Here is a 26,008-nt window from a genome sequence, read left to right as displayed (position 1 = left end):
CCAGAAAAATGTTTTAAAATCATAAACTTCATATGGAATGGAATTTCAATGTACTGACCAACTTTACTGAAGTCCAATAAAAGGCATGGATTCCCATGGTAGACCATTCCTCTGTGTAACAAAGTGAAAACCTGAAAAGAACAGAAAAAGAAGACCGAAATGGAAAAAGTAAAAGCAGCTATCATAGAAAAGTAAGAAAAAAGGAAGACAAAAGTAAGCATTCAATCCACCATGTGCTTCTAATACACAGTTCTCTTGTAACGTCTGGGAATTTCCAACAATCTTAGCCATTTAACCACTCCTCTGTTCCACCAAATGTCTCAGCTTGCTTCCTCCTTAATGACAGGATGGAAACTGGAAACTAGATTAATAAACATGTAGGTGGGGTTGGAGCTGTAACTGGGTGAACTGGATGGACAGTGTGATGGAAATTAGAGAATATGACCAAAGGATTCACAGAAGCTGTTGTTCTCTCCCACTGTCTCCGACTATAACACATCCTAATTTTTCCCTCTGAAAGAAGGAGGACAGGGTACACTGTGCAATTCCAAAACCAAAACACTTCATCTTAAGATGCTGTTGCTAGGTAACAGCAATATAGTTTATCTGCCACATCACTCACATGCCTCGTGAACACAAGGAAAGCGGTTAAGGTTATCATAAATCTTATGCTGCCCATGTATTAAGAAATGTTTTAAGATAATATTATGTTCTTCTCAAGAATGAATTAAGAATGCTCTGAGAAATTTTAGGTAGTATGTTAAAAGAAAAAAATTAAAAAGCTATAAAAACATCTATATACAGACAAATTAAAATGGATGGACAGCTCAAACAAACACCTCAGCATACCACAAACAGGTACTGCCTGGACTACTAAGAATAACTAAGGCAGCAAAATAAATCCCCAAACTCAATGGCGAGGTTTAATGGGAAGGTTCAAGATGCTGCGTGAACCTAAAAGGTATCATCGCAGGTGGCAACTTAGGCTAAACAGAGGTAACAGAAAACAGCAGAAGGTGTGAGAAGTGTAATGAAGACAGATTCAAAATGCTAGAATAAAACTCAATGTGAGATTTTTTCAAAAGCTCTTAATAATAGTCTAACTTTAGACTAAATAAGAACAGAACTGTATCCATTGGAGGTTAGTAAGTCATGGTTAAATAGTTGGACATTTCATCAGGTAAAGACTAGAAAGCCAAAGATTAAAAAAGAGAGAGAAAACAAACTTTAAAAGTGTCTAGGAAGCAAGAAACTTTCAAAAGAAGAGAAAGAAGCAAGCAAGGACCATGAGGGTAGAGCTGAGACGCCAAATGATTTCACACAGTTCAGACTAGATTTATCACAGACAATGCTTTTTCAAGTCATAAAAATGTTGTCAAAAGATGAAATGTTGGAGCTAACTGATTGAGTAGGACAGTAACTAGCTCTAGATGGGTAAAAAAAAAAAAGTGAATTAAGTCACTGAGCTGGTATCAGAAGTATGCAGTCTTATCAAAAGTGGCTTATTAGAAGACTGAAAAGTAATACAGGCATTAGGAATAATCCTGGAAATTACAACACAAGAAGTCCTCTTTACTTTAGCTACACAGTTAAAATTACCATCAGATATAAACCATCTCTTCTGACACAATTGTACAGTTCCTGCTATAGAATACATATGGGGACGAACCCTTCTAAATGTGTATGTGTATGGTTGTGTGTGTGTACACAGTAATAATTTCAAGTCTGTAAGAACTCAGTGGCTCCCTTGCAAACTCCGTGGGTCCTTAGCCATTCAAGCTATGACTGTCTGGACCACAGTTGTCTTCTTGGTGGTGTTGTAATGAGAAAGGTATTGATTTTCCTGTATCTGGGCTGAGAAAATAGGTTTGTCATATACAGTTGACTATTCATAGAAAACTTTTCATTTGTAAATGTAACGCATTCTGCTGTGATATTTTAAATCTTCAATTTCTAAGCTGATTTTTGTGACCTTATGAAATTGGAACTGCTTTCTGCTCTGTTAGTAAAACCACTCAGTTTTTTAGTTCATTCCCTGCTGCTTCTTAGCGTAACTCTCTTCCTCTTGGCGAGTCTATATCGTGGTTCCAATTAAATGGCCCTACCCTAAGTATTTTTCACCCACTCTTGAAACATGGGGTTTTTTGTTGGTGGTGGTTTTTTATTTTTTTTTTAGCAGAGTAGTTATGAAAACATTAAACAAAAAGTAGCAATTTGCTTAATTCAATTTTTTAAAAAGAGAGGAGATAACGATAGCCAAGGAAATCTACCAGATGATTCTTTTAATAAATACATTAAAGTCTCTTTTATTTTTCTCCAATTTTAGCAACTAACATAACAGAAACTTTCAGACCATCAAACCAGTTTTCACAATCTGCCATAAGTTTGCATTTCACAGAAATAACCCTGACAAGCACTAATAGATGAACGTTGTTGGTGCAATAATAAAACAGTATAAGGCATATTTACACCATCCGTACATACAGAACACTGTACACACAAAAAAATCACAGATCCAGAACAAAGTAAATTCAATCCCTTAGACATTTTATGTTTATAGGCTTGGTATCAAACAAACAATTCTCCAAGCAATAGACAACCTCTTGTTCTTGTGTGATTTATTTGTAACATTATGCTCATGCAAAATAGGTATTTGCTTTATTGCATTAACATTGAAAGAACATTGGGAATTAGTTCTGAAACCAGTTCAATCAAATATTAAACCCTGTATCTCTTCATCCATAGCGAGTCTGAGTCATTGTTATCGGTGACATAAAACGAGGTGTTAACTGATGATGAACATTTTTATTCGGTAAGTTCCAAAACGAAAATGAAGCTCAACTGACTACAGTTTAAAAACCATCTCTCTTGACCATGCACTTTTTTCTTTGCTATTATGAAGTGGTTTAGATGAGATGCCTTTTGTACTTTTTATGTTCCTATCTTTTTATATATATTTTTAAAGAAACCATGTACTATCCAACATCCACTGTTCACAGAAAGAAATAAGCAGTAGGAATAGCTCTGGTGGCAGAGTTGGCCAGAAGGAGGACATCAGTAAGTTAGTGGTAACAATAAACATCAAACACCCCAGAGATACGTCATGAAAGAGTTGATTACTATAACCCATATTTCTGTAAGAGTTCAGACTGCCAGGGACGTTTGCGCTCTGGAAAGTAATCTGGAATATGGATTTTTTTAAAATCTTGGATACATTTTCTCATTTCTTCTTCAACACTCAGCTTCTCACATACCTTCTTTTTGGAAAGATTTGTTTCTCTGGACTTGCTAATGAGGGTTTGAAAGAGTTCACTGTTCCTGCGTTTGTCTGGTGGTGGCATCCACTGCACCGGGGCCTTCTTAGATGGACGATCCAAAGTCAGAGTATTTGGCTGGTTGGCTGTGGATGGCTGAGTGCTGGTGGCATTTTCTTGAGGGGTGCTCGCTTCCGAGTGGCTGTCACAGCTCGAGGTTGACAACTCGTTACAGGAAGTCCCGCTTTCACTGCCCTTGTCCAACACTTTGTCATGCTTCCTTTCTTCATGGTCTTGTTTGGGCGAAACTGTTCGCTGGGGGGGCCCTAATACAAGGCAGGAGAGAAAAAGCATTAAGCAAGCATTGGTTTACACAGAAAACTGATCAGATACCATTTAGAAAAACATGACTCAGAGTCATGCTTGGCTGGCATAAATTGGTGGCATTTTCTTGTACTCAGAATTATACCAGACTGGTACACAAGTTGAAGGTCTGGTCCTTAAAATTCTCACTCCTTAAAAATGTTTACCATAAGAATAATTTCACTGCCTGCCTAAGAATCCAGGTAATGAAATGTGCATAATGCTCACAGATTATCTGCACTGGAAATCCCTGCAGACAAGTTTAAATGAGTTAGTTTGCTATTACACCTCAAGAAGTTTATTATGAAAAATTAGATTTTGTATTATTAGGAAAATACTACCATACAATTTGCAGAGTCTTTGCTTAAATAAAAATAATCCAAGGCCTTTGATTTTTTTTTTTTTTGGAAGCTCTTAACTCACCTTCCCAGAACAGTCTACTGATATTATGCTCTGCAGATGTCAACTCTGCAGAAGCCCCGGACAGAGAAAGAAGTATTAATCCTAGAATAACAGAGAGATCGCTCACTACTGACAAAACCTTTAGGTTTTTTTTTTTTTTTTTTTTTATCCTATAACGATTTCACTGCACTTCTTACTGTCAGTTATTATCCCAGACTTGCCTCTGCAAGCTCAGAATTCAGTTGTACACTTCTTACTGCACAAGCTGGCAGGGAAAAGGAGGTTATGAAGTTATCAGTAAAGAAACACTTTGCAACGGCAAGGAGAGCGATGTGATGGCCTATCAGCAGGCAGTGTTCAGCACTTCACACTCCTGAAAATCAGATCTAGGCTGTTATTCTCGCCAGATACCACTTTTGCTTTGAAGTCTTAAAACAGAATATGAATGTGAAAATTAAGTGGTAGCAGCTAAATCTGTACAAGCATTTTAATTTCTGAGGCCTTTTTTCAAAACTCCAGCTGTGAAGTGAAATGATGCTACGCTGACATCATATAAATGTCACAATCTTAATTTAGGACACTATCTAAAGCTCACAGAATTATCTACAGAGTTCAAGAGTCACTGGATTGGACCAAAGGGAAAAATTTCAAAGAAAGATGTTTAAACATCTGAATGAAAATACAGACCGGGGCTTCAGTGGCAGTTGTGTGTCTTCTAAAACCCCTGAAAGTGTCCCAACATTTTAGATATCTAAATATCTTACAAAAACTAGATTATCCTTACAATTTACCCAAACACCACCAGGATCAGTTAACTGCTTTTGCCAGTACCAAAACTCAGGGTATGACAGCTGAGCCTTAAGCTACGGGGGCAGAGTTGCAAGGAGATTTTTGAGACACTTAGTATTCAGTTTTTCAGTTACAAATTAGAAATATAATTATAATTATAAAGAATGCAGGAGCAATATGAACACTCTAGTGTCTTTTTGACAGTGTAGTTCTATGATTCAAGGTAATTTAAGAAGATTGCAATATTTTATATGATACACAGGGAAAAGCAAAACAAAGCAAAACACAAAAGCAAATAAATAATAATCTAACAACAGCAGCATTCAACAACCTGTTTTGGTTTTGTTTGAGCCAGCATCCCAGGATGCTATGTTATGTTTCTGTAGTCCATCTAGAGAAATCCATGAATATCCAAGATCTAAAGAGGAGACACAACAATACACCAGGGCTTGTACTTACATGATTCAGAGAGAAAATCACAAGTGATTTTCTACTCCATTATATTCAACCCAAACATTTAGCACATGGCTGCAGTGACTTCATTCCTCTTTCCCTTCCAGAAATATGTTCACCTTCTTAAATAGATTTCCATGCCTTGTTTCTACTGCTGTATCTGACATTTCATTTCATACCTCAAACCATTATATGAATATGCTAAACCAAGAGTCAGCTGCCATTATGGAATTACTCTGGCTTTGCAGCATGCGATTATAAAAATGAGTTGTTAATCAGATAGTGATTTCAGTATTGTTACTCTGATTTTCAATAACATAACATCAATATCTAATCTAGTTTTCAATCTTAGTTTCTTCAAAAGTAACAACACACTCTATGGCTAAGAAACTAAAGTTTTCTATTTGCAACACCCTGTAGTCTTCAACACTGTATTTACTGCCCACTTTTTTGTTGTAACTTCATAAATCAAGATATTATTTCTACTTGGTCTATTTATACTTACTTCTTTATTGGTACTCCTTGCTTCTCAAGTGCTCAAACCTGCAATGTATTAAGGATCTATTTCAAAAAAGCACTGAAATACACTTTCAAGAATATAAAAAATTCTATTTTCTGCTACAAGATTATTCATGAGCCTGACAATAGGCAGGTATTTAAATGCTTTTTTGGATCACAGCCTTGAGGTTCAGTACCTTAGAGCACAGCTCTGTATGCTTCACTGAATTGCCTAAATTCACAATGACTTTAATCCAAACACAGGTTTCTCCCACACCTCTCCTTTTAAAAATTAACAAATCCTCCCTCACAAAGAATTCTTTATATGCTCCTGCACTTCTTCCTCAGTACTGTGTTATTAACAGAAGCAACAGTTCTGCTAGAGGGGAGGTTTTTCTCACAGTATTTTCCGCCTGCTGAAACTCAAAAGAATTTATAAATACATAAAAAAGAATCCTCAAAAGATATTTGTTTTATTTTCAACATCAGGGATTATTTGATAAATTTAGCTACATCTCTAATTCTGAAAACATCTCCGTATTGCCCTTTATGACAGCACACTCATTTGCAGCTGAGGTCGCGTGATGGGATGCTGTCATCACTGTACTTTCTCAGCCCTTCGAGAATAACACCAAAGACCTTCAGATAGCTCAGCCTACCTGAAACTATTTATTTTCCAGGAGTGCAGAATAGCTCTTAAAAACCCAGAGAAAGTATATTTATTCCACTGTACACATAGAATCTTAGAATCATCTAGGTTGGAAAATACCTTTAAGATCATCAAGTCTAACTGTTAACCTAACACTGCCAAGTCCACACATAACACTAAAAAAATTCACTGACTTACAACCTGTCCCTCCTGCTCCTGCCCCTTCTAGGATCTCCTACCTGGCTGCTGGTTCCCCAACTTAGAGAAGTTGAAAGTGAGTTACTGCATCTTGGTCCTCTTCAGCTCATTCTCCTCTACCCAGATATGTCCACTTGCCTTCTTCATTGCCCAGTTCTCCAAACAGCTCCCAGGTAACACTTCTCCTCCGGGCAGTTCCAGTAGACACTGAGCCTCCCACTTCTTTTTTCTTTATTGCTCTCAAATGGCTGTGCCTCTCTTAGAAAGATAGAAAGTGATCTTGTCCTTTACCTGGGCTTACTCATGACCTCTACTATGGTGGCTACTAGACTCTCAAGTCTAGTTAACTTGAGAAAATCTCTCACACACATTTCCCTGATCAGGAAGACATATTTACTTTGACTGTATTTATTCCTCATCTATGTTGCTCTCTGTAGACATTTAGCCAACATTTCCTGCCAGAACTGACTGATAAAAGAGTCACTTTCAAGTAATTACTACAGAATATTAATGGAAAATGAGCTAGAAACTTATGAACGTAATTCTTTGCAGTGAAAATCTGCTTCTACCAGTTACGACAATAAAAACAGAAACCAGAAGTCCTCTCTGTTAAACAATAACTGAGCGACAGAGCTCCAGTCAAGAACAGAACATGACAAATACCACAGCAAACCATCCACTAGCCAATAATTATTGGCTGAAAATTGTAACGACGTATTTCTGGAACATAAATAAACCTTAGATAGGTCAAAATTGCTTGTGGATACTCTGAAGTGCAGTCTGAATATCTGTTTGAAAATTCCTTTATCTCTGTCTCCCACAACAGCAAAAAATACCACACAGGAAACATTAAAAGCATAAAATAATGATATTCTGCTTATCTATATTTCAGTTTTTATGTACACTTATTTTCTTAAATATTAACACAATAGGCTTAAGATAAAGGAAATCATATTCAAATCCAATTAACCTGACTGCTCCGTAACCTGGCTTCACCAAGGACAAGTCCTTCCTGACCAATCTAGTGGCCTTCTATGATGGAATGACTACATCCGTGGACAAAGGAAGAGGTACAGATGTCATCTATCTGGACTTCTGTAAGGCTTTTGACACGGTCCCTCACAACATCCTTCTCTCTAAATTGAGGAGATGTGGATTTGATAGATGGACTGTTTGGTGAATAAGTAATTGATTCAATGGTCACATCCAGAGTGTAGTGGTCAATGGTTCTATGTCCAAGTGGAGAGCATTGATGAGCGGTGTCCCTCAGGGGTCCATACTGGGACCAGTGACATCAACAGTGGGATTGAGTGCACCCTCAGCAAGTTTGCAGATGACACCATGCTGAGTGGTGCAGTTGACATGCTAGAGGAAAGGGATGCCATCCAGAGGGACCTGGACAAGTTCAAGAAGTGGGTCCATGTGGACATCATGAAGCTCAACGTGACCAAGTGTAAGGTCCTGCACATGGGTTGAGGCAATCCCAAGCACAAATACAGGCTGGGCGATGAGTGGGTTGAGAGCAGCCCTGCAGAGAAGGACTTGGGGGTATTAGTGGATGGAAAATGGACTATGAGTCAGCAATGTGCGCTCGCAGCCCAGAAAGTCAACTATAGCCTGGGATGCATCAAAAGAAGTGTGGCTAGCAGGTCGAGGGAGGTGATTCTGTCCCTCCACTCCATTCTGGTGAGACCTCACCTGAAGCACTGCATCCAGCTCTGGAGTCCTCAGCACAGCAAAATCATGGACCTGTTGGAGCAGGTCCAGAGGAGGGCCACAAAAATGATCAGAGAGATGGAACACCTCTCCTGTGAGGACAGGCTGAGAGTCGGGGTTGTTCAGCCTGAAGAAGAGAAGGCTCCAGGGAGACCTTATAGCAGCATTCCAGTACCTAAAGGGAGATTATAAGAAAGAGAGGGATAATCTTTTTAGTAGGATCTGGTGTGATAATACAAGGGGTAATGGTTTTAAACTGAAGGAGGGTAGATTTTGATTAGACATAAGGGAGGAATTCTTCACTATGATGTTGGTGAGACACCAGCACAGGTTGCCCAGAGAAGCTGTGGCTGCCCCCTCCCTGGCAGGGTTCAAGGCCAGGCTGGACGGGGCTTTGAGCAACCTGGTCTGGTGGAAGGTGTCCTTGCCTGTGGCAGGGGGGTTGGAACTAGATGACCTTTAAGGTTCTTTCCAAACCAAACTGTTCTGTGATTCTCCTCCCTCTCTCTCTCTGTACGTCAAATACCCAGTTTATTGTATGTGGAATGGCAGATGCATAAATTAATATCTTTCTCACTCAGATACTTTATTCCTACAGTGTCTCAAAGATCATTTGTTTGTTTATTAATATGTTTACTTTTACTGCAGAATGTAAAAGAAATTCCAAACCTATGCACAGCTTCCTGCGGTTAGCTATTTCAATAACTACTGTATTGACATGAAGAACGGAAAATCTTAGGTCTGGAGTACAGCAGTTATAGCTGGTTGTAAGACATGTAGATAGGAGTTAAAGATGATATAAAAATAGTAATTTGGAAACAAAACATAATCAACACTTTAAATGTGTTCGATATGCAGTACCTCAATCAAGAAGAATGGAATCTGTTAGAGATGTTATTTTCCAGTTTTTCCAGAAAATATACATAAAAAAGTAAAATGACTTGAGTTTTAACAGTCCCCTTACCAGAATTATAAAATTAAGCCTGTTTGTTGATTTAAATAAAAAACTAAACCAATTAAGAAAACCCCAGATGAGCAAACCCAAAATCCAGTTTTTCTGTTATGTAATTTTATTGAAAACAAAGTTCTTGAGGGTTTTTATCTTCATAATTTTCTGTTCCTTCACATGTACTTTTTTAGAAAAACCTAAACAGTTCTACTAGATATAGCCTATTGAATAAATCAAGTAACCCAATTAAGTTTTCCTTTGAACTGATATAGCTACAAACAAAACAAACTCCTGCATAAGGAAAAAAAAATTAGCAAATACTTTATATTTACTGAAAATGCATTTTTAAAAATTTGCAGCAAAAATGTTAAAAAAATTCTGATGTTAAAAAATACTGATGCAGTAAAAAAATTCCATGTTTTTAACTGATTTCACAGAAAATGAAGACAGGAGACCAACAGGGTTTTAAAATGACTGATTATATTGGATGGCTCAGAAACATAATAGCAAAGAGAACAAGTTATTTTTATTTGTGTCTGTAGAAGGAATGATATCTAATCCAATAAAAGTTTTTGCAATTTGATTCATAACTTTTGCATACTTCAGAATATTGGCAATACATGATTTTCACATGATTTTGCATGAAATGCTTTTTTTTTTTGCATTATTTTACATAAGGAAAGATCCTTATTTTTAAAGGCTACACAGGACCTTCAGGCTGGTACACAGCTATGTTAAAGCCCTGAATGAACTTTTCCTCTGCCTACTATCTCAAAATTACATTATATTCAGAGTGAATATGAGTCCTATTCTGTTTTATGATTTAATCTTAAGAATCTAAGTAAAATTAACTATAATTAATATACACTCATAGAAACAATACTCATAAAACCTCACATTATGATGGACTTATCCATCTTAGATACCTAGGGTTATTTATTGCCTTTCACCAACATTCAAAATATTACACTAAACTGAATGCTTAGAGAGAAGTCACCTGTGAAATCTGATGACAGGTTATGGCTACTGTGGGACCATTTTCATTACCAGACTTTTGAGTACTTAATACCACACTTCAGTGGTAAATTATTATATTTTATGTCTAATTTCACTTTGATTTTACTTTTAAAAAAGATTATTTTTAAGAGCTATAAAAGGATAGCTCTAAATCCCTGACATTTTCTGTGGCACATTAATGATATTTCCAGTTTTAGAAGAAAATCCTGTTCTTAGAGACCAGCTCATGAATTCACTCCCTGAGACCAGCAAGGGATTCATCTTGCCTCTTACCACTAGAGTTGTAGATTAAAACTAGCTTTATGGCAGGCAAATTTACAAGGGACTTCTTGACCACTGTACTCTCTCCTCTTTAATGCACTACAAAATCAAGATAGATACACTGCTTGGTTTTAACAGTGAGGGTTTATGCGTGTTTTTTTTTAAAAAACTTCATACAGTTTGTCAAGGAAACTTTACTTATTTTAGGTATTGCAAATTACATCTAACTTAGTCTTGCTGGGAGGAAGGAAGAGGGAAGGCCATGCCTCACTTAATTTCTATTTTAAGGCTAATATGCAGGCTTACAAGTGAATTAAGCGGCATGCAGTCTTTAGCTGCCCCTCTAACTGTGGATGAATTTTATCTGTTATGAACATCCCAAGCAAACAATACTAAGAACTAAGTATATAATGTGAGAAATATGTAAGTGCTTTTGACAAGATCTGCTCTTGACAGCTTGCACTTATGGGAAAAACTGAAGAGTTCAGTGTAGAGATTTCAGTAGAACAAAGCTTTGTGTGGGAGTCTTTATGCTGTGTGCTTTCAAACTGCTTCAAGTAAAAAAAAAAAAAAAAAATGTGTATATATATGTGTGTATATATATATATTCAGTTTCCAAAGAATGCTTAGTATATAATAGTGAAGTATTTTTCAGAAAGGAGAATTGAAACTCAGCATTTCCAATTTTCTTCCTCCTTTCAGATGAGTGACAAATTGCTATGGATAACCAAATACTCACACTTTCATGTTCTTTGATCCAACTGAGGCTTGGCTTTAGTCAATGCAAAGTAGAATGGTTTCAATAAAATGAAGAGAATGTTCCTTTCACCTTCGATTACTTCAGGGCAATATATTCATTTGGAGGAAGAGAGTTAACTCCTCTCAGGCACAAGAAAGAATTAGTATCTGGGAGGTTTTGATTTATTAGTGTGCTAAGCCCTGAACTTGTGGGTAAAAGGCCAGCACTGTTGACATATCAACTTCAATACTTTGAGCAGAACCTGAATTTTATGTGATTTAAGAAAGCCAGCAAGTCAGCTTGCAGATGAGACTGCCACAGAGACATATCGTGAATCTGACATAAAGAACAGCATTTACGTTACTCACATTTTATCAAAACAATTTTGTAAATATGCCCTCTGGCAAAGCTTCAAATTTGTATCTACAGGGCATGTAAATTGGTTTGGCTTTACTAGAAAGCTGATTCTGAGCTGTGAGTCTGGATCCAAAACTGCATTCATATTAAAAAAGTTTTAGACTTAAATGTTGATCCCATTCAAGTCACAGACAACACACTGTGACCTTAAGTTACAAAAAATTAATTAAAAAATAACGCCTGTTCATTCTAGTGTGGATGCAAAAAAAAAAAAATCTTAAAAGGAAAGCAATTTAATTGTGAAAGCAGAAAGTGTCAAAAATACTGTCTCTTTTTACAGAAAAAAAAAAAAAAAAGGAAACTAGAATGATTTCTATAATTTTTCAGTACTTTACTCAGGAAGCATATATTTACTGGCATCCCTGGAAAATTCATCTTAATGTGAAACCGAGCAAAATTAGTGCAGATAATACTTTATCCCCCAAATATTTGAGCAAGAACACGTGAAAATACTATGTTCTAAAGAAAACCTCACTGTAGACTTAATTACCATCTTTGCATGAATATGGAACCTGTAATAATAGGGTGTTCAATGAGTCATTGTAGACAAACTAAAGAAATGATGAGAAATAAAAAAAAAAATCATGGTGATTATGAGGGATGAAGACATAATATACTCCTTGATTATTCTGAAATGTTTTACTACATTCGGAATTTAATAGGAAATGCAATTTTTCCCATAATATTTCCTGTCCTCTACTGCCAAGCCCATGAGACATCTCACATGTTTTGACTCCAACACAAAATTTCAAAGTGGGAATTGTACGAAAGTCTTCTTGGTAATGTTTAGGAGCATTAAGATTTTTAGGAGTGTTTATTTGCTGCTTCATGGATATTTCAATAGGAAGAATATGTCTGTGATTGGACTCCTGATGAAGCCTTTTATTTAAATCTCCTTACCTGCCATAGAAAGATAAAAAGACACTGTATAGAGATTGCAGCTGTATTGGGCATAGCTCCCACAGGGGAAATTACCCTTTAATAGTGTTAAACTCGATGGTGTGTGAATGGTTATGTGGTACTTGTAGTGAATGAACCAATTCATCTTTCAGATTAGGACCACATGCCTGTAAGTGATAAGTGCTTTTTCTCAGGAAAAAAAAAAAAAACAAAACACCACAACAACATAAAAATATTTTCCTGTCACATTTACTACCACCTGATGTTAAGCTAACTTCTAGAAAGGGTACAGTAGAATGAGTTAGATAAATCAGTGAGGAAAATTTCTTTGCTTATTTCCAGTCAGGCTGTATTTTAAATATTACCATTACTCACAACATAAAAAGACTAATTAATATATGGAGAGGGAACTATTTTTGTTATTTGGAATGACAGAAGATATATAATAAACAGTCCTGTGCCCAACTTGAACTCATTAGATATTTCACCCTCATCTTGTTTTGAACAAATAACAAACCCACATTCCTTTCTTTTGTTACTTTTCCAACTGGGTTTCATGGTAGGCAAAACAGTACTTAAACAGGAGAAAGCCAGTGAAATTCTGACACAGACAATTTGTTGCATTCAAGTAAAACCAATGAAGAGTCCATAGCTTTTTATTAAATACATTAATCTGAAAATTTTGAAGTCATTCTGAGAAGTGTCTTTTCTTGGCTGATAAGCTAAAGATAGCAGGAAAGACCAATAATTTTCATAACCAACTACGGAGTCAAATATTGAAGACGATATTTTTATTTTGTGGAGTTAGAGACGGCTACTGCATTAATGCACTGCTGGAGAAACAAGAAGAAAATTAAATGTTTGTAATAGATAAGATACAAGCTGAATCAATATCAAATGACTGAAAGTCAGGAAACCACCAATACTGCCAATATTCAACCACTGTGTAATATGCACAAATATTTGATCCATTTCAGGACTATATCACTAGCTCAATACTTTGCAGTCAAAGATGTTAAACCTCCTGATAAGCCTTGAAGAGACCACTGTTTAGCAAAAAGATTGCAAGATCTTCTGCAAAGTTCCAGAGCAAAATTTAAAAAGTCTGAGCTAAAGGAATATTGTAAAGTTATTTCTGACAATTTCTTAGCAGACAACACAAACTTCCAGAGTCAATCAGATGCTTCACACTTTGTAAGTTATTTGGAGAAACAGGACTCACTGAAGCAGTAGAGAGCTTTCCTCCCAAAACATTCCTCCCGATCTGGATAAGTCATCACATTTTTCACTGGTGGTCATATGCTATACTAATCTTCACTAATAGCAGAGTAATAGCAATAAAATACAAATATTATAGTAGTAGCAGTAAGACTGAGCTTGATCTTGAGATTTGAGAGTTTTGATTATTTTAGAATGAAGGCAATTGGACACAAATTATATTTATTACATTATATTATTGATATTTGGAGAAAATATCAGAAATGATTGCATTAGTATACATGACAAATGAGAACAAGTTTCATGAAAAGCATGCTTCTTCCATAACTTCACTTGCTACAGGGAATAGCCCCAATTGCTTGTATTTCAGTCACATCTCAGCAACATCTGGTATATGTGCCTGTCATTCATTTCCAAACTGTAAAGTAGGTTCATGCTCAGCTCTGTATGAGAATATTATTTGCCTTTTTTGACTGGTTATTTTTCAGTGGCTACCGGTTAAGAGCTAAAATCTTTTGTTCTGTCCACGAAAAATGCTTATTAGTTGCTTATTAGATGCAATATTTTCCCTTAAAGAAACAGTTAATTGATATTAAAATCCACCAAATTATCGTCAAATTATAAATTTGACATCTGAAAGTTAATAAGATTTATTTAGAGTGATATTCTCATTTTACCACAAAAAGGAGTCAGGAGAATGATCAAAAGCAGGACATTTGATTATGTTGCTCTTATAAACTCCCTTATGACTTCAGTGCTTCTTTCCCCTAACTGGTGCTGACAGAAAGTTTATTTTGTTAATGCTGATCACTGGAAGAGAGTTCCTTGACATAGACCCTAGTCTTCCAGCTCCTACTCTAGCCCTTGTAGCTAAAAGCAAAGGTAGCTTCTTATTATTTTAACACCAGGGTACTCAGTGCTACTAGAGAATCTTAGTGTCAAGGAGGTAAATGTCTTTAAGTTGTTCCTTCTTAACCATTTTCTTGAAATCACTTCTAACACAGGCTTACGTTAAAAGAAAAAAAAAAAAAATAAAAGCCAACAACACACTTGCAAAAGCTTTACAAGGGCAGAAGTGACAAAAAAGAAAGACAATCGCTCCATCTTTGCATTGCAGAAACACTTCCTAGATGTGTCTTCCCTCCAGGATTCGTAGGACAAACTATAAATGACTGCTTAACCTGCGAGTTTAGAGACTCCGTTCTATTTCCTATTTGGTGTCTTCAGACCACATTCAGAGAAAACATCTGTTGGGCTGGGAAAAGATACTGACTTCTATATCCGTTTTTATCCCTGATACAGCCCTTGATCCTTGGGGGTCCCTCTGAGGTTGCCAGATATTATCAATGCCCTTTCTCACTCCCTTCCCCTTTCTTCTGAGGAAATATTTATTTGTAAATCAATCAGGAAAATCATTCTGTTGTCAACCACATTGCTGGCTGCTGCCTTCTGCTTTGTAAATATTAATATTGGTTAGGCATCTGTTCAAGTGCGAAATAGTCTTTTAGCCATCGGCTCTGTTTGGCAAAACCCTAATCAGAGTTTTAGGCAACATGAAGCTGAATCTTTTTCCACTCAGATAAGCAACACTCTTCTTTGAACCACTCAGAATTCTTTTTTCTAAATTAGTTTTAACTTTTCAGCTGTCAGATGTGGCTCCCAATGTGGCCACACAAATGCTTGTGCCAGAACAAAAGGCACCAGAGGGATGGGAAAGAATATTCAAGGGAAAGGACTGCATTTTTTAGTGATGGCTTATGACAATTTGAAACATACATGAAGCAATTGCATTCTTGTGACATTCACATGCATTAAATATACTGACTTAATAATGTCCTCATCAAATATAGTTTTCTTTCAATAAAAGTATACATAGAATGTAAAAAATGGCGTCTCAAATGAGGTCTACCAGTCAGAAACTTATTTCAGTGGGACTTCATAAGTGAAAGATTTCAGTGGGGATTCAGTCACTTCCAAAATCACTACTTCTCTCTTACAAGCTCCAACATGAGTTAAAGCAGAGGGAGTGTGATTAACACAGCAATTTCAGGCATCTTTGTTTTTATATTTTCTTTTAAGAAAAGTTAATTCACAACTCATTGGTAAGAAATCTCCTCCTTGGAGACTGTCAGTGTCCTCACTCTTGGTTACTTTGTTGTAACAGTATGAGCAACAGGAAAAACAAAAAACAACAAACAGTTAAAAAAGGGACAGAATCAACTACCACCTTTGTGGCTTGCTTCCTCATTTAATTTCAGATACTAAACCAAAATTTTTCCTTGATAATTTTAATTTCTGTTTGTCTAGCATCATCTCACATTACTTTCCTTTGTCAATTACTTTGTCAGATGCTTTAGATAAAATGTGTAATCTTCATGTCTTCCTTCCAGCTATTTCAATTTTACAGGTTTCTTTCATACTGGCATGTAAAATAAATTAATGTTGAAGTGAATTTAGAGAACATGTATAAAACATGCTAGCAGAAAGTTGTCAAAACACTGTGCACTGGCTTTGGCATTAGAAAAAGTCTCACATTAAAGAAATATTTCAGACACCAGCAATCTTGGCAGGCTTACATGATACTTATGATAGCACTTTAGGCAATAAGCAAATGCAAAACAATGGGAAATGCATACTTGAATCAAGTCTGCATTTTACTTATGATTACTGAGAACTAGCAGTGAATTATATGAACTGGGTAAGAGTCCACAGTGAATTATCCTAAGGGTTCAAGCACTAAGAGGGAATCAATTCAAAATATACTCAGATTATATTTGTATAGTTTTATTCATTTCCTTGCTGCTCCCTGAGATAATAGAAGCATCTCAATCTGCAAGAATTCTGTGAAAAGACCAGAAATGTTTGCTGAAAGCCTTCCCTGAGTAACAGTGATGGTCATCAATGAGGTCTGTGTACATAGCATAAAGTACATTTCAGACTAACATTTCAACAATAGCAGTGCCATTTATCTATCATTAAGGTGTAGTAAATGAAAAATAAAGTAAAATAATATGAAATTAATGGGGCATTGCATCCTAAACCATGTAAAACACATGCTGATAATAACACACTGTCTTTAGATCCAAATTCCTAGATCAGCCTTATGGAACATTCAAAGCATTCACTCCAAGTAAACAGGTACAGAAACCATGAAAACATATGCAGAAAGCCAATCTTATTTATATGGTATATATTTAAGTAAAATAAAAATCATTGCATATGTAAAGGGTAATGAATTCACTCTGCACACAACATCTTGTCCTCTACAAAAAGCAAAATAGTTCGCAAATAATTTGCATGTAAAAATATTATATATCCATACAAACAAAATATTATGACCAGATGACATGAACCCATAAACAGATAAAAAACCTGAAGGTTGAATTCATTAAATGAATTCTCCTTGAGAAACAGTGAAACGACACAGATTACAACTACAGTATAGTAAAGACAACATGAAATTCTTAACAGAAATCCTGAGTATTTGCAGAACAAACTGCATTTTTGACAATAGCGAATCAACAGCACTTAAGGGACAAGACTATACTCGTCAAATTTAGAAATTAAAAACATACAGGGATTCCTAGCAGCAATATTGGAAATATTGCAAAATTTCTTCAGATATTTCTTACATAATACTTGAAGATAAAAGTGATGTTACGTATCTTGAACTAACCTAAAGTTTCCTCATCACTTAATCTTATAAAAGGATTAAAAAGGAAAGTCTAAAAAGGATTTACTGCTATTACTGAGGTGCTTGTTGATAGTAATATTAATTTTATTTCCCTTGCAGACTGTATGTTCTAGTAATAGGCTATGTTGTACATAATGTAGTCAGGCTGCATCATCATTAATTAATAGATGACCATTGCCCTGAACAAGTTAAAAGCTAAGAACAAGACAAGAAACAACAGATGAGAAGAGAGACAGATGTGAAAGTACCAAAAAATGCAATATTGGTCAGCACGATAGGCTGGTTGTCTTAAACCAGCTGTCTAATCTTTTGTCAGAATTTATATGAGCAGCACAAAACCAGAGAGTTTTAAGGAGGATTTTGAAGTATAATAACATAATTGCATCACAAATGTTAGTGGTTTCTCCCTCAACTAAGAAGCAGCATCACAGGTGACATGAATGTGAATAATAGAGAAAGTCACCATGGTTTGTTTGGGTCTAAAAGTTACCATTACAACAGCAAATGATAGGAGCTAGGTCACTTACGGCCAAAGGCCTTAAAAGTGTGAGGACAAGTAACCTACATCTGACATAAAAATAAGAGATTTAATGTAGAGACTGAGAAACAAGAACCAAAGAAATAAACTACAAAAATGATTTTTTTTAAACAACACGAAGTAGATACTCTGGAAGCAGATAAAGTAGTATTTTTCACAACTACATACTTAAAGTCTGGGTGGAAGAGGAGGAACACGAAGACCCTTTCTTAGAAATATAATTTAATTTATATTTCTAAGCAAGCACATTTAAGGCTTAAAATCTATGTTGCTTTTAATATAAACAAAATCACCCATAAGCAATTTTCTTCCATGCATAAGACCCTGGTTCTTCAGTGTATCTGAATTTATTTCGGCTATAATTGAAAATATCTTTTGCCAGAAGATTTTCCTCTGTCCTTCGTTAAGCAGCTACATTGGTTCATGGAGCAGCCAGGTCCTGGTTGACTTTTCCATGCTTTCCTCAGGACTTTCTACAACACTTTCTCACCTCACCCTAGCTCTTCCCAATGAACACCTCCCATCTTCTTGCAGTAGAACTCGAGGGATAAACAGCAGCAGACCTGTTTTGAGCAACATCAGGCTTATAAAATCGGTCCTACAGAAACTATATACCGTTCTGATTCAAATTTGCTTAACTGTTCAACATGATGTGCAATTTGTTAGCGGAGGGATCTTGCCTGCGATATTTATCTATTTCTTAAATCCCTCATCCCTTGCAAAAATATTTTCTGTAAGGTTACTGCTAGTTACATCCAACAGTTTCACTTACATGTAACGTTTCCATCCCTGATCAAGTGACAAAGACTGATTACTATCCCAGGTGAAACCAGCATTAGAAAGAGTAGGAAGACTTCATCCTCCGTTTATTCCAAATGTTTCAGATATTTATCAGGAAACACAATCAATATACAGAACTGAGATATTTAATCACTTACTACAGTTTGCAAAGTATGCCCAGCTCAGACTGAAATGTGTTTGTTTAAACTCATTCTTTATTGAAATATTAACTATATTTGTAAAGTTTTTAAATAATAAAAATATTAAATAATAAAATATGGACTGATTTTCTACTATCCTGCAAACTGAATACCAAATGAGTACAGAAGGCTATCTAAAGAGGGTGACAATGTTCTTTAGTGAAAATTTAATTTCTTATATTGTCCTTAGAATATGTTTTTTTAATAATTTTAATCAAATTTTAGTAATTTTAATCAAATCTTGAGAGATTCACAAAACGTGTCTTAGCAGTACTGAAATAGATACTAATAGTTGATATCTAACTCAGCCCTAACGGAGGAAAAGAAAACAACAAAAATAGCCCTATAAGAAAAAGTGTGAGAATTTCTGAGGAGAAATATACATTTATTTACACATTTAATCACAATCCTACATTCCAGTAAATTATCTGAAGCATGTTTCAATTAGGAGGTGAGTGGCTTCTGTAGCTTTGCATAGCGACAAAAAAAAATGAGAGAAGGAAGGAAAAATACATTAAAAATCATCTTGGGAGAGTGGACAGACTATTGAAAATTTTCACATGAAGTTTCATTTACCAAACAAACTTGAGCAATTTTCTTTTTATCACAGTAATCTACCTCATAGTAAAAACATTACACAGAAAATAATAACCTCATTCTGATTATCACTAAGAGTTCTACCTCAGTTTGACTAAAGGCACAGTCAATAATTGTTTTACTAGAGTTTCATTAAAGCTAAACTCATTTACTTTGTCTATTTGTTTTTACCATCTTTGACTGGCTCAACAGAAGATTGACCAGCAGATGGAATAACTAATTTGGAATATTATCACATAAAAAAAAAAAGTCACTGAGTGAAAAAATCAACATTTAATGCATTTTAGTAAGTGATCATTTATAATGAATATAATCCTATGTCGTATGAATTGTCATTTTCATTTCATTCATGTAAAGGCTATCATATCTTATTTGTATAAAAAACTAAAATGTACAAAACATGAAAATTAAAAAAAGATAAATGGCAGTTGACATGAAAACACATCTTTCTTTTAATAGCCATAAGGCTTGGGAATATTTACTCTTTCAGAATACATGACTCATTTGTTGCCTTACAGATGTCAACACGAGTCTGCAATAACAGTTTGACTTCTGCATTTGAAAGTTTCCAACAGCAATGCAAACTGAAACCTGTTTCTGATGCCAGCTGAGGTAGTGCTTCTTTTCCGTCACCATCCAAAGCTGACAAAAAAGACCAGTCTATATGCGTATGGACTCTCAGGGGCCAATGATGTAACTTTAGTGACTCAGATTTCCAAGTGCCAAGTGTAGAGTTATTAATCAGGGAAAGGGGTATGTGTGCCCTTTCTTCTCATTTTTGTATTCCCCAAAAAGAAACCCAGGATCAAAATACTCCTCTGTTGTTATGTTCACTTGTCTCAGGCTTCTTATGGTGAAGTATTTTGCTTCCTACATACTTGTTTCTCCTACTACTACTGTTTTGATTCTCTTATATACTAGTTTAATTTAAGCAACCTTTACCAATGATAGTACATCTTCCATATTCAGCTGTACATTGAGCTTTCAAATGTAACAAAGTAGTTGCCCTGAGCAAATTGTTTTTGTGTCTGAAAATGTAATTTTCTTCTGCTTTTCAATGTCAGTATGAAAGTCAGGGTGCTTCTGTCTCAGTGCCTGAGTTTCTCCATCTGTAAAATGTGAGTTGTCCCTTCTGTAAAATGCTTCAAGATTTACTCCTAAAAATATTATATTACAACTGGATACTAATAATATACTAAAATAAATCACACTGTTTTCTTACAAAATAAATTCCAGATTTATTTTGCAGTTGCAAAATAAAGTACAGCTGGGGCAAGAGAAAGTAAAATCAAGATCATAAACTAGGTAACAGGTTTATCTCATAAGACTGTAGAAGAGGTCCCTCGTGTACATTCTTACTAGTATTTCTGGTCTGCTAACTCATGGTGTGCCACAGTTTTAATGTGGCTTGACAAATTTAGGAAAACAAAGGAGGTGAAAGTCCTTAGTGAAAAAGATGAATGAAAATCCAGTGATCACAATGTTCACTCTTCTGGCTTCTTCTGGTTGGCTTCGATTTTTACTCTGCAGACAAAACCTTATTAAATTATCCCTTCCTATTTGTTTTTTATTATCTTTAAAGAATGCAAACAAATGTGGAAAAGAGGAAGAAAAATGTGCTGATACAGAGTCCTACATTCTTCATGCAAGATATTGTAACTTACACACTTAACATCTAGATTTCGTGTTACCCTTAGTATGTACGAATGGCAGAGCTCTAGAGCTGCCTGTATTCCAGGAAAGGTCACAGACAGGAGAACAACACTGGCAGGGACTTTTATTGACAGAACAAAAACTTTGAGATTTCCCCTGAAATAGACTCTCTGCCTTTAAAACAAAAGAAAACCAAAAAGGAAACGTGTGGAGAGAACTCCCTTTCCTGATATATCCTTCCATTTCCCCACAAGCTTTGGGGCTTCACAGACTCGGAACAATGATTACAATATGTTGCTATTTCATTATTCTAGCTGAGTGTGTTTTTAATAATTATACTAACATGAAGCAAGAGGCATAATCTTGGCTATACGTGCTGTTTCTTTAGAGAAAGACTTTAAACCAGGTTCTTTAAACCAGTCATGAAATGCTTTCCAACACAAATACCACCAGCTGTATAAAAAACAGTAAACTTAATAGCTTATTTGACTTTACTTTTCAACCTTCTGCCATTCATATTTTTTGTTTATAATTTATCCTTCTCAGCAGATGTTCATAATAAGAAAATACAAACCACAGGTATTTGTAATATCTAATCATAGTGGAGGTATTACATTTTTATAAAATATATAGGGGTCTAGAACAGAATTGCCTCCTCTTTTGCTCAGGGTGAGTTTTGACTTTTGTCTCTTGCTATAAGACATAAGTTCTTCCATTTCACCAAGTAGGGTGTTTGTTGTATTTTTATACAATAATGCAAAGAAAATCCACATAAGTAAATCCACATAAGTAAAAAAAATAATTCAAAGTTATTAAATTAACTTTCAATTCCTTTTGGAAATTGCCTGGTTTTCTTCTTAAAATTACTTTTTCTAGGAAAAAAATAATTTAAAACCATGTACTTAAAATATTTTAGCTTTTGATGAAACTTATATTTATCACTGAAAAAATATTTCGGATTTCTCTGAACACAACCAGTGCTATAAATACATTCTTGACATCTTACATCACTCTATGTTTATGACATAACTGAATCACTAGTTCCACATATCACTTTTATGATATTTGTATGAAGCTAGTTAATGTCTTTATATGAAAGAATAAAAGGGAGAAAGGGACAAAGAATGGGAATAATTTTAACATGTATGATAAAGTAATTAGAATAAGAGTATCTATGGATTATGCAGTATTTATGGATGATGTAGATACAGTACCAAAAATATAGATATAGAAATACATTTCTACTAATGGCAAGACATTATATAATATATCCGTATAACACAAAAAATGCCACTTTTTTCCTCAGCAGGTGGAGGCAGGCAATTATTTTACAATCATCATCTCCTTTGCTTCCTACTGCTATTGTTGCGCTCAATAATGAGAATTTCAATTCTGGCACATTCATATGGATACATTTCTGATAGCGTGGCTCATATTCTGAACAGAGTTTCACCGCTGTGAACTCGGCTTCACGTTAGCAGTGCTGACGAAGGTGCTCTGGTCTTTCAACACGCTCGCAACAGAACACGAGTTAGGTTCAGTGAGCTCGTCTCCCTTATTCATTAACATACATTAACCTGAATATGTGCAAGAGACACATTCCTAAATTCAGCATGTTACAGACAGACTTGCAGGTTCTCAGCTCCTCTTCTTTTCAGCACCTTCTAAAACCTTTTGGTTTCCAAAAACTTGTAAATGTTTTCACCGTCATCATCTAACAGCACCACTAGGATTATATGTAGTATTGGAACCATTGTGTTGCTCTTGCTGTTCATTTTTTATAGTTTGTGTATTTAGGTATGTTTTTTGAAATGTAGCTGCTAGGAGAGGATTCATCATTTTTAGATGATGAATTATTTTCTGCCTTGTGGAACAACCTCAGTAGGTGGTCTAGGCACACACACATGTAAAGCTAAAAGCCTGGAAAGTGGGAAACTGCTAGAGATTGCAAGTGTTTCCAGAGTGAAGCAATAGCTGAGTCAGGTTTCTTAGGATGACATTTTGGATTTGCCTATCTAAGTTCCAGCATATATACCTAAATCTTCTTTTTTTGATGTGGCTTTCAGTTTTCCCCTAAGCTGAAACACAGCTCAGAGATATCTGCTACTCTCCTGTCATGTAAGCAATGAAAAATTTCAAGGTTTTCTCCCACTTGTGTTTCTTTAATAAAGACTTTGCTAAGCACATTGAGCATTTCAGTCTAACAAAAATACAAGAAAAAGCTTATGGCTGGGAAGTGAATGAGTGAAAGAGGTTTGGAAACGGTATTATTTACAGTAGCTGATCAGAGACAAAGCTAACAGAAGTAACATGGGATGAAATCCATTGCAAAATCCTGCTTTTACCGGGACATAAGGATCCACAAAAATGTGCCGTGCACCTTTCCCGCCCTGCCTCTGGCTGCAGGTGCCTAATGTCACTTGGTGGTGCCTGTCCAGCCCCGCTTTGAAGCACCCATGTAAGAAAACCTCCTGTTTTCCGGACCGCGCCAGCAGCAGGGCACAGTGTCCTGCGTGGCGTGTTTGACATGGGGCTGGATGCCCGAACGCTTGCCCAGCCTGGGTGTCAGGACAGGGTCACCCAAAGCGAGAGCCCTCTCCGGGGAGAGATGGGAGCTAACGCTCCCTAAGGAGGAGTGCCGGTGCTGACCTTCCAACTGCAAACCTTCTTCCCGCTCATTTCTGCTCAGGGACACGAGCTAGGCAGCCATTTCAGCTCCGTCTGTTGTTTTTACTTGAGCTTTTTTTCAAAAATAAATGAAAGTCTTGCTTGCATCAAGGGACACCCTGAGAATGGGCCCAATTCACAGAGAAGCAAACATTGCCTGATGTGCACGATTTCAGACGTAAGAAACAGTGATAGTCACTGAATGGCAGTCCGCAGCATTAAACTAACCCCCTCTGTGAGCAGCATGTCTTTTCAGGATTAACAATTTATGAAGTTAATGCACATCTAAGTATGCAGCTGTCCTTTTCTATTTTTAATAACCAAAAAGAAAATGTCACCAAGTAAAGGGGAAAAAAAGCTGCTTCTCAGTTGGGACTGTACATAAAACTGTGGCAGCATTATTCTCCGTGATGTAAAATGGTACTAACCAGTTTTGTCATGGAGCTTAAAATACAAGATAGATCTAAAAATGTAAACTTTCTTCATTTTCCCTTCCTGTTATTATTAAAGTGTTCTTCTAATGAACTTATTTTAACTGTGATCATAAAATGAATATGACCTTGTGTATGGCTTGGTATAAACAAACATTAAACAAAGGTACTTGAAATATTCTAATACAATTGAATTTTCTGTTTTACACAAGAATTAATATAAATAATCTCTTACTTTTCTTGGGCATTTAAGTATGAAGAATCCTTAATTGCTTTGCAAGATTATATACGTGAAGGAAAAACTTCAGTTGTTTAAAGGCAGCAGTCCTCTGATTGGGCTATGTGTAAATATGTTTTTTTTCCTGCTTGCAATGAGTTTATTGGACTTTGGTGGTGGTGTGCTATAAATACTTTGATAGGAATAGAATCTGCAGCTGCATGAAGAGATGAATTCTGAGCAATAAATATTTTGCTAAGACATCAGTACAACTTCTCACTCATTTGAGGAGTATTGTGAAACTTGCGCAGCAATGTTCTGCAAAAAGCCAGACAAGTAGAGGACTGATATAGGAATACAAAGGTGGCTACAGATGAGTAAATGAGAGGTGAAGAAGCACGGAAAATTGAATTGTTGAGCTAGAGAAAATTGGCAAGTGTTTTTTGTTACGAATCATTCTTGAGATGTTTCATTTAATATTGGTCATAATGACCTCTGCACAGAAGCATGCTGCTAAATCATGGTGTTGACACAAAGCTCTAAGATGTTACTGTTGAGGAAGATCGGGATATCATATCAGAGAAACTAACTGATGCTGAAGACCTAAATGATAGAAACAGGATGAAATGTCATGGTACAAAATGCATCCTGGACATTATTAACAAGAATTCCTGCTTTAAGCATATGAATGGAAACAAAAGGAGAGGAAAGAATTGGTTGTGCTAATTGAACAAAATAATACAGTTATTAAAGAAAAAGTTGTATGTGATTCCAGAACATGAAAAGTGAGGCATACCCAGAAGGAAATACTGTGCTGCTCTACAAGGTAAAGGTAAGACCTGACCCAGAATACTGTGTTTATTTATGTCTTCTCACACTTATGAAAGACAATTTCAAACTAAAGAAAGGGCTTCTAACTTTTTTTTTTATTTTGAAAGCCCAAAAGAGGAAAAAGCAATGCAAACAGAAATGATAGTGTTGGCACAAAAATAAGTTGATTTTAACCAATTATGAATCCAGAAGCTTTTTAACAAGCTGAACAAGAAGGTTTGGCAGTTTGATTAGTTTATAAACAGGATTATGTGTGGTTGTTTGTGACAGTACAAATTCACTAAACTGGGAATCATCTTCCAGCCACGTCTATGATGAGACTCCAAAACCAGCTACAACTTTGGGGTGGATCTGCCTAGATAATTTCCTTACAGATACTTCTCAAAGGCTTTTGACAAATGAGAGGACGAAAAAAAAAAAATCAAGTTTTCCTTTAATTGCTTGTTCTGTGGGCTACCAATTTTTTTTTTCCTGGGAACTGCACACCTAGGAGCTTTGCAGACCTTTTCCACCCTCAGTACATCCTCAGTACAGTGACGGCACTAGGCAGAAACAATCTTTCCTCCCTTCATCCAGC

The 26,008-nt window shown here is 35.9% G+C and overlaps 1 protein-coding gene across 1 annotated transcript in view; it reads right to left on the bottom strand.

Annotated features, from left to right (window-relative positions):
• Window positions 1-2,265: 2,265 nt before the first annotated feature.
• Window positions 2,266-26,008, bottom strand: part of KCTD8 (potassium channel tetramerization domain containing 8) — a 100,652-nt gene continuing 76,909 nt past the window's right edge. The window contains exon 2 of the mRNA XM_042808407.1: window positions 2,266-3,580. Within this exon, the coding sequence (XP_042664341.1) occupies window positions 3,120-3,580 (461 nt within the window). The 3' untranslated portion in view covers window positions 2,266-3,119. The remainder of the gene's footprint in view (window positions 3,581-26,008) is intronic.

Source organism: Tyto alba, unplaced genomic scaffold, assembly GCF_018691265.1.
Source record: "Tyto alba isolate M040663 unplaced genomic scaffold, T.alba_DEE_v4.0 Super-Scaffold_6, whole genome shotgun sequence".
Taxonomy (NCBI): Eukaryota; Metazoa; Chordata; class Aves; order Strigiformes; family Tytonidae; genus Tyto; species Tyto alba.
This window is presented reverse-complemented; position numbering and strand designations above follow the sequence as displayed.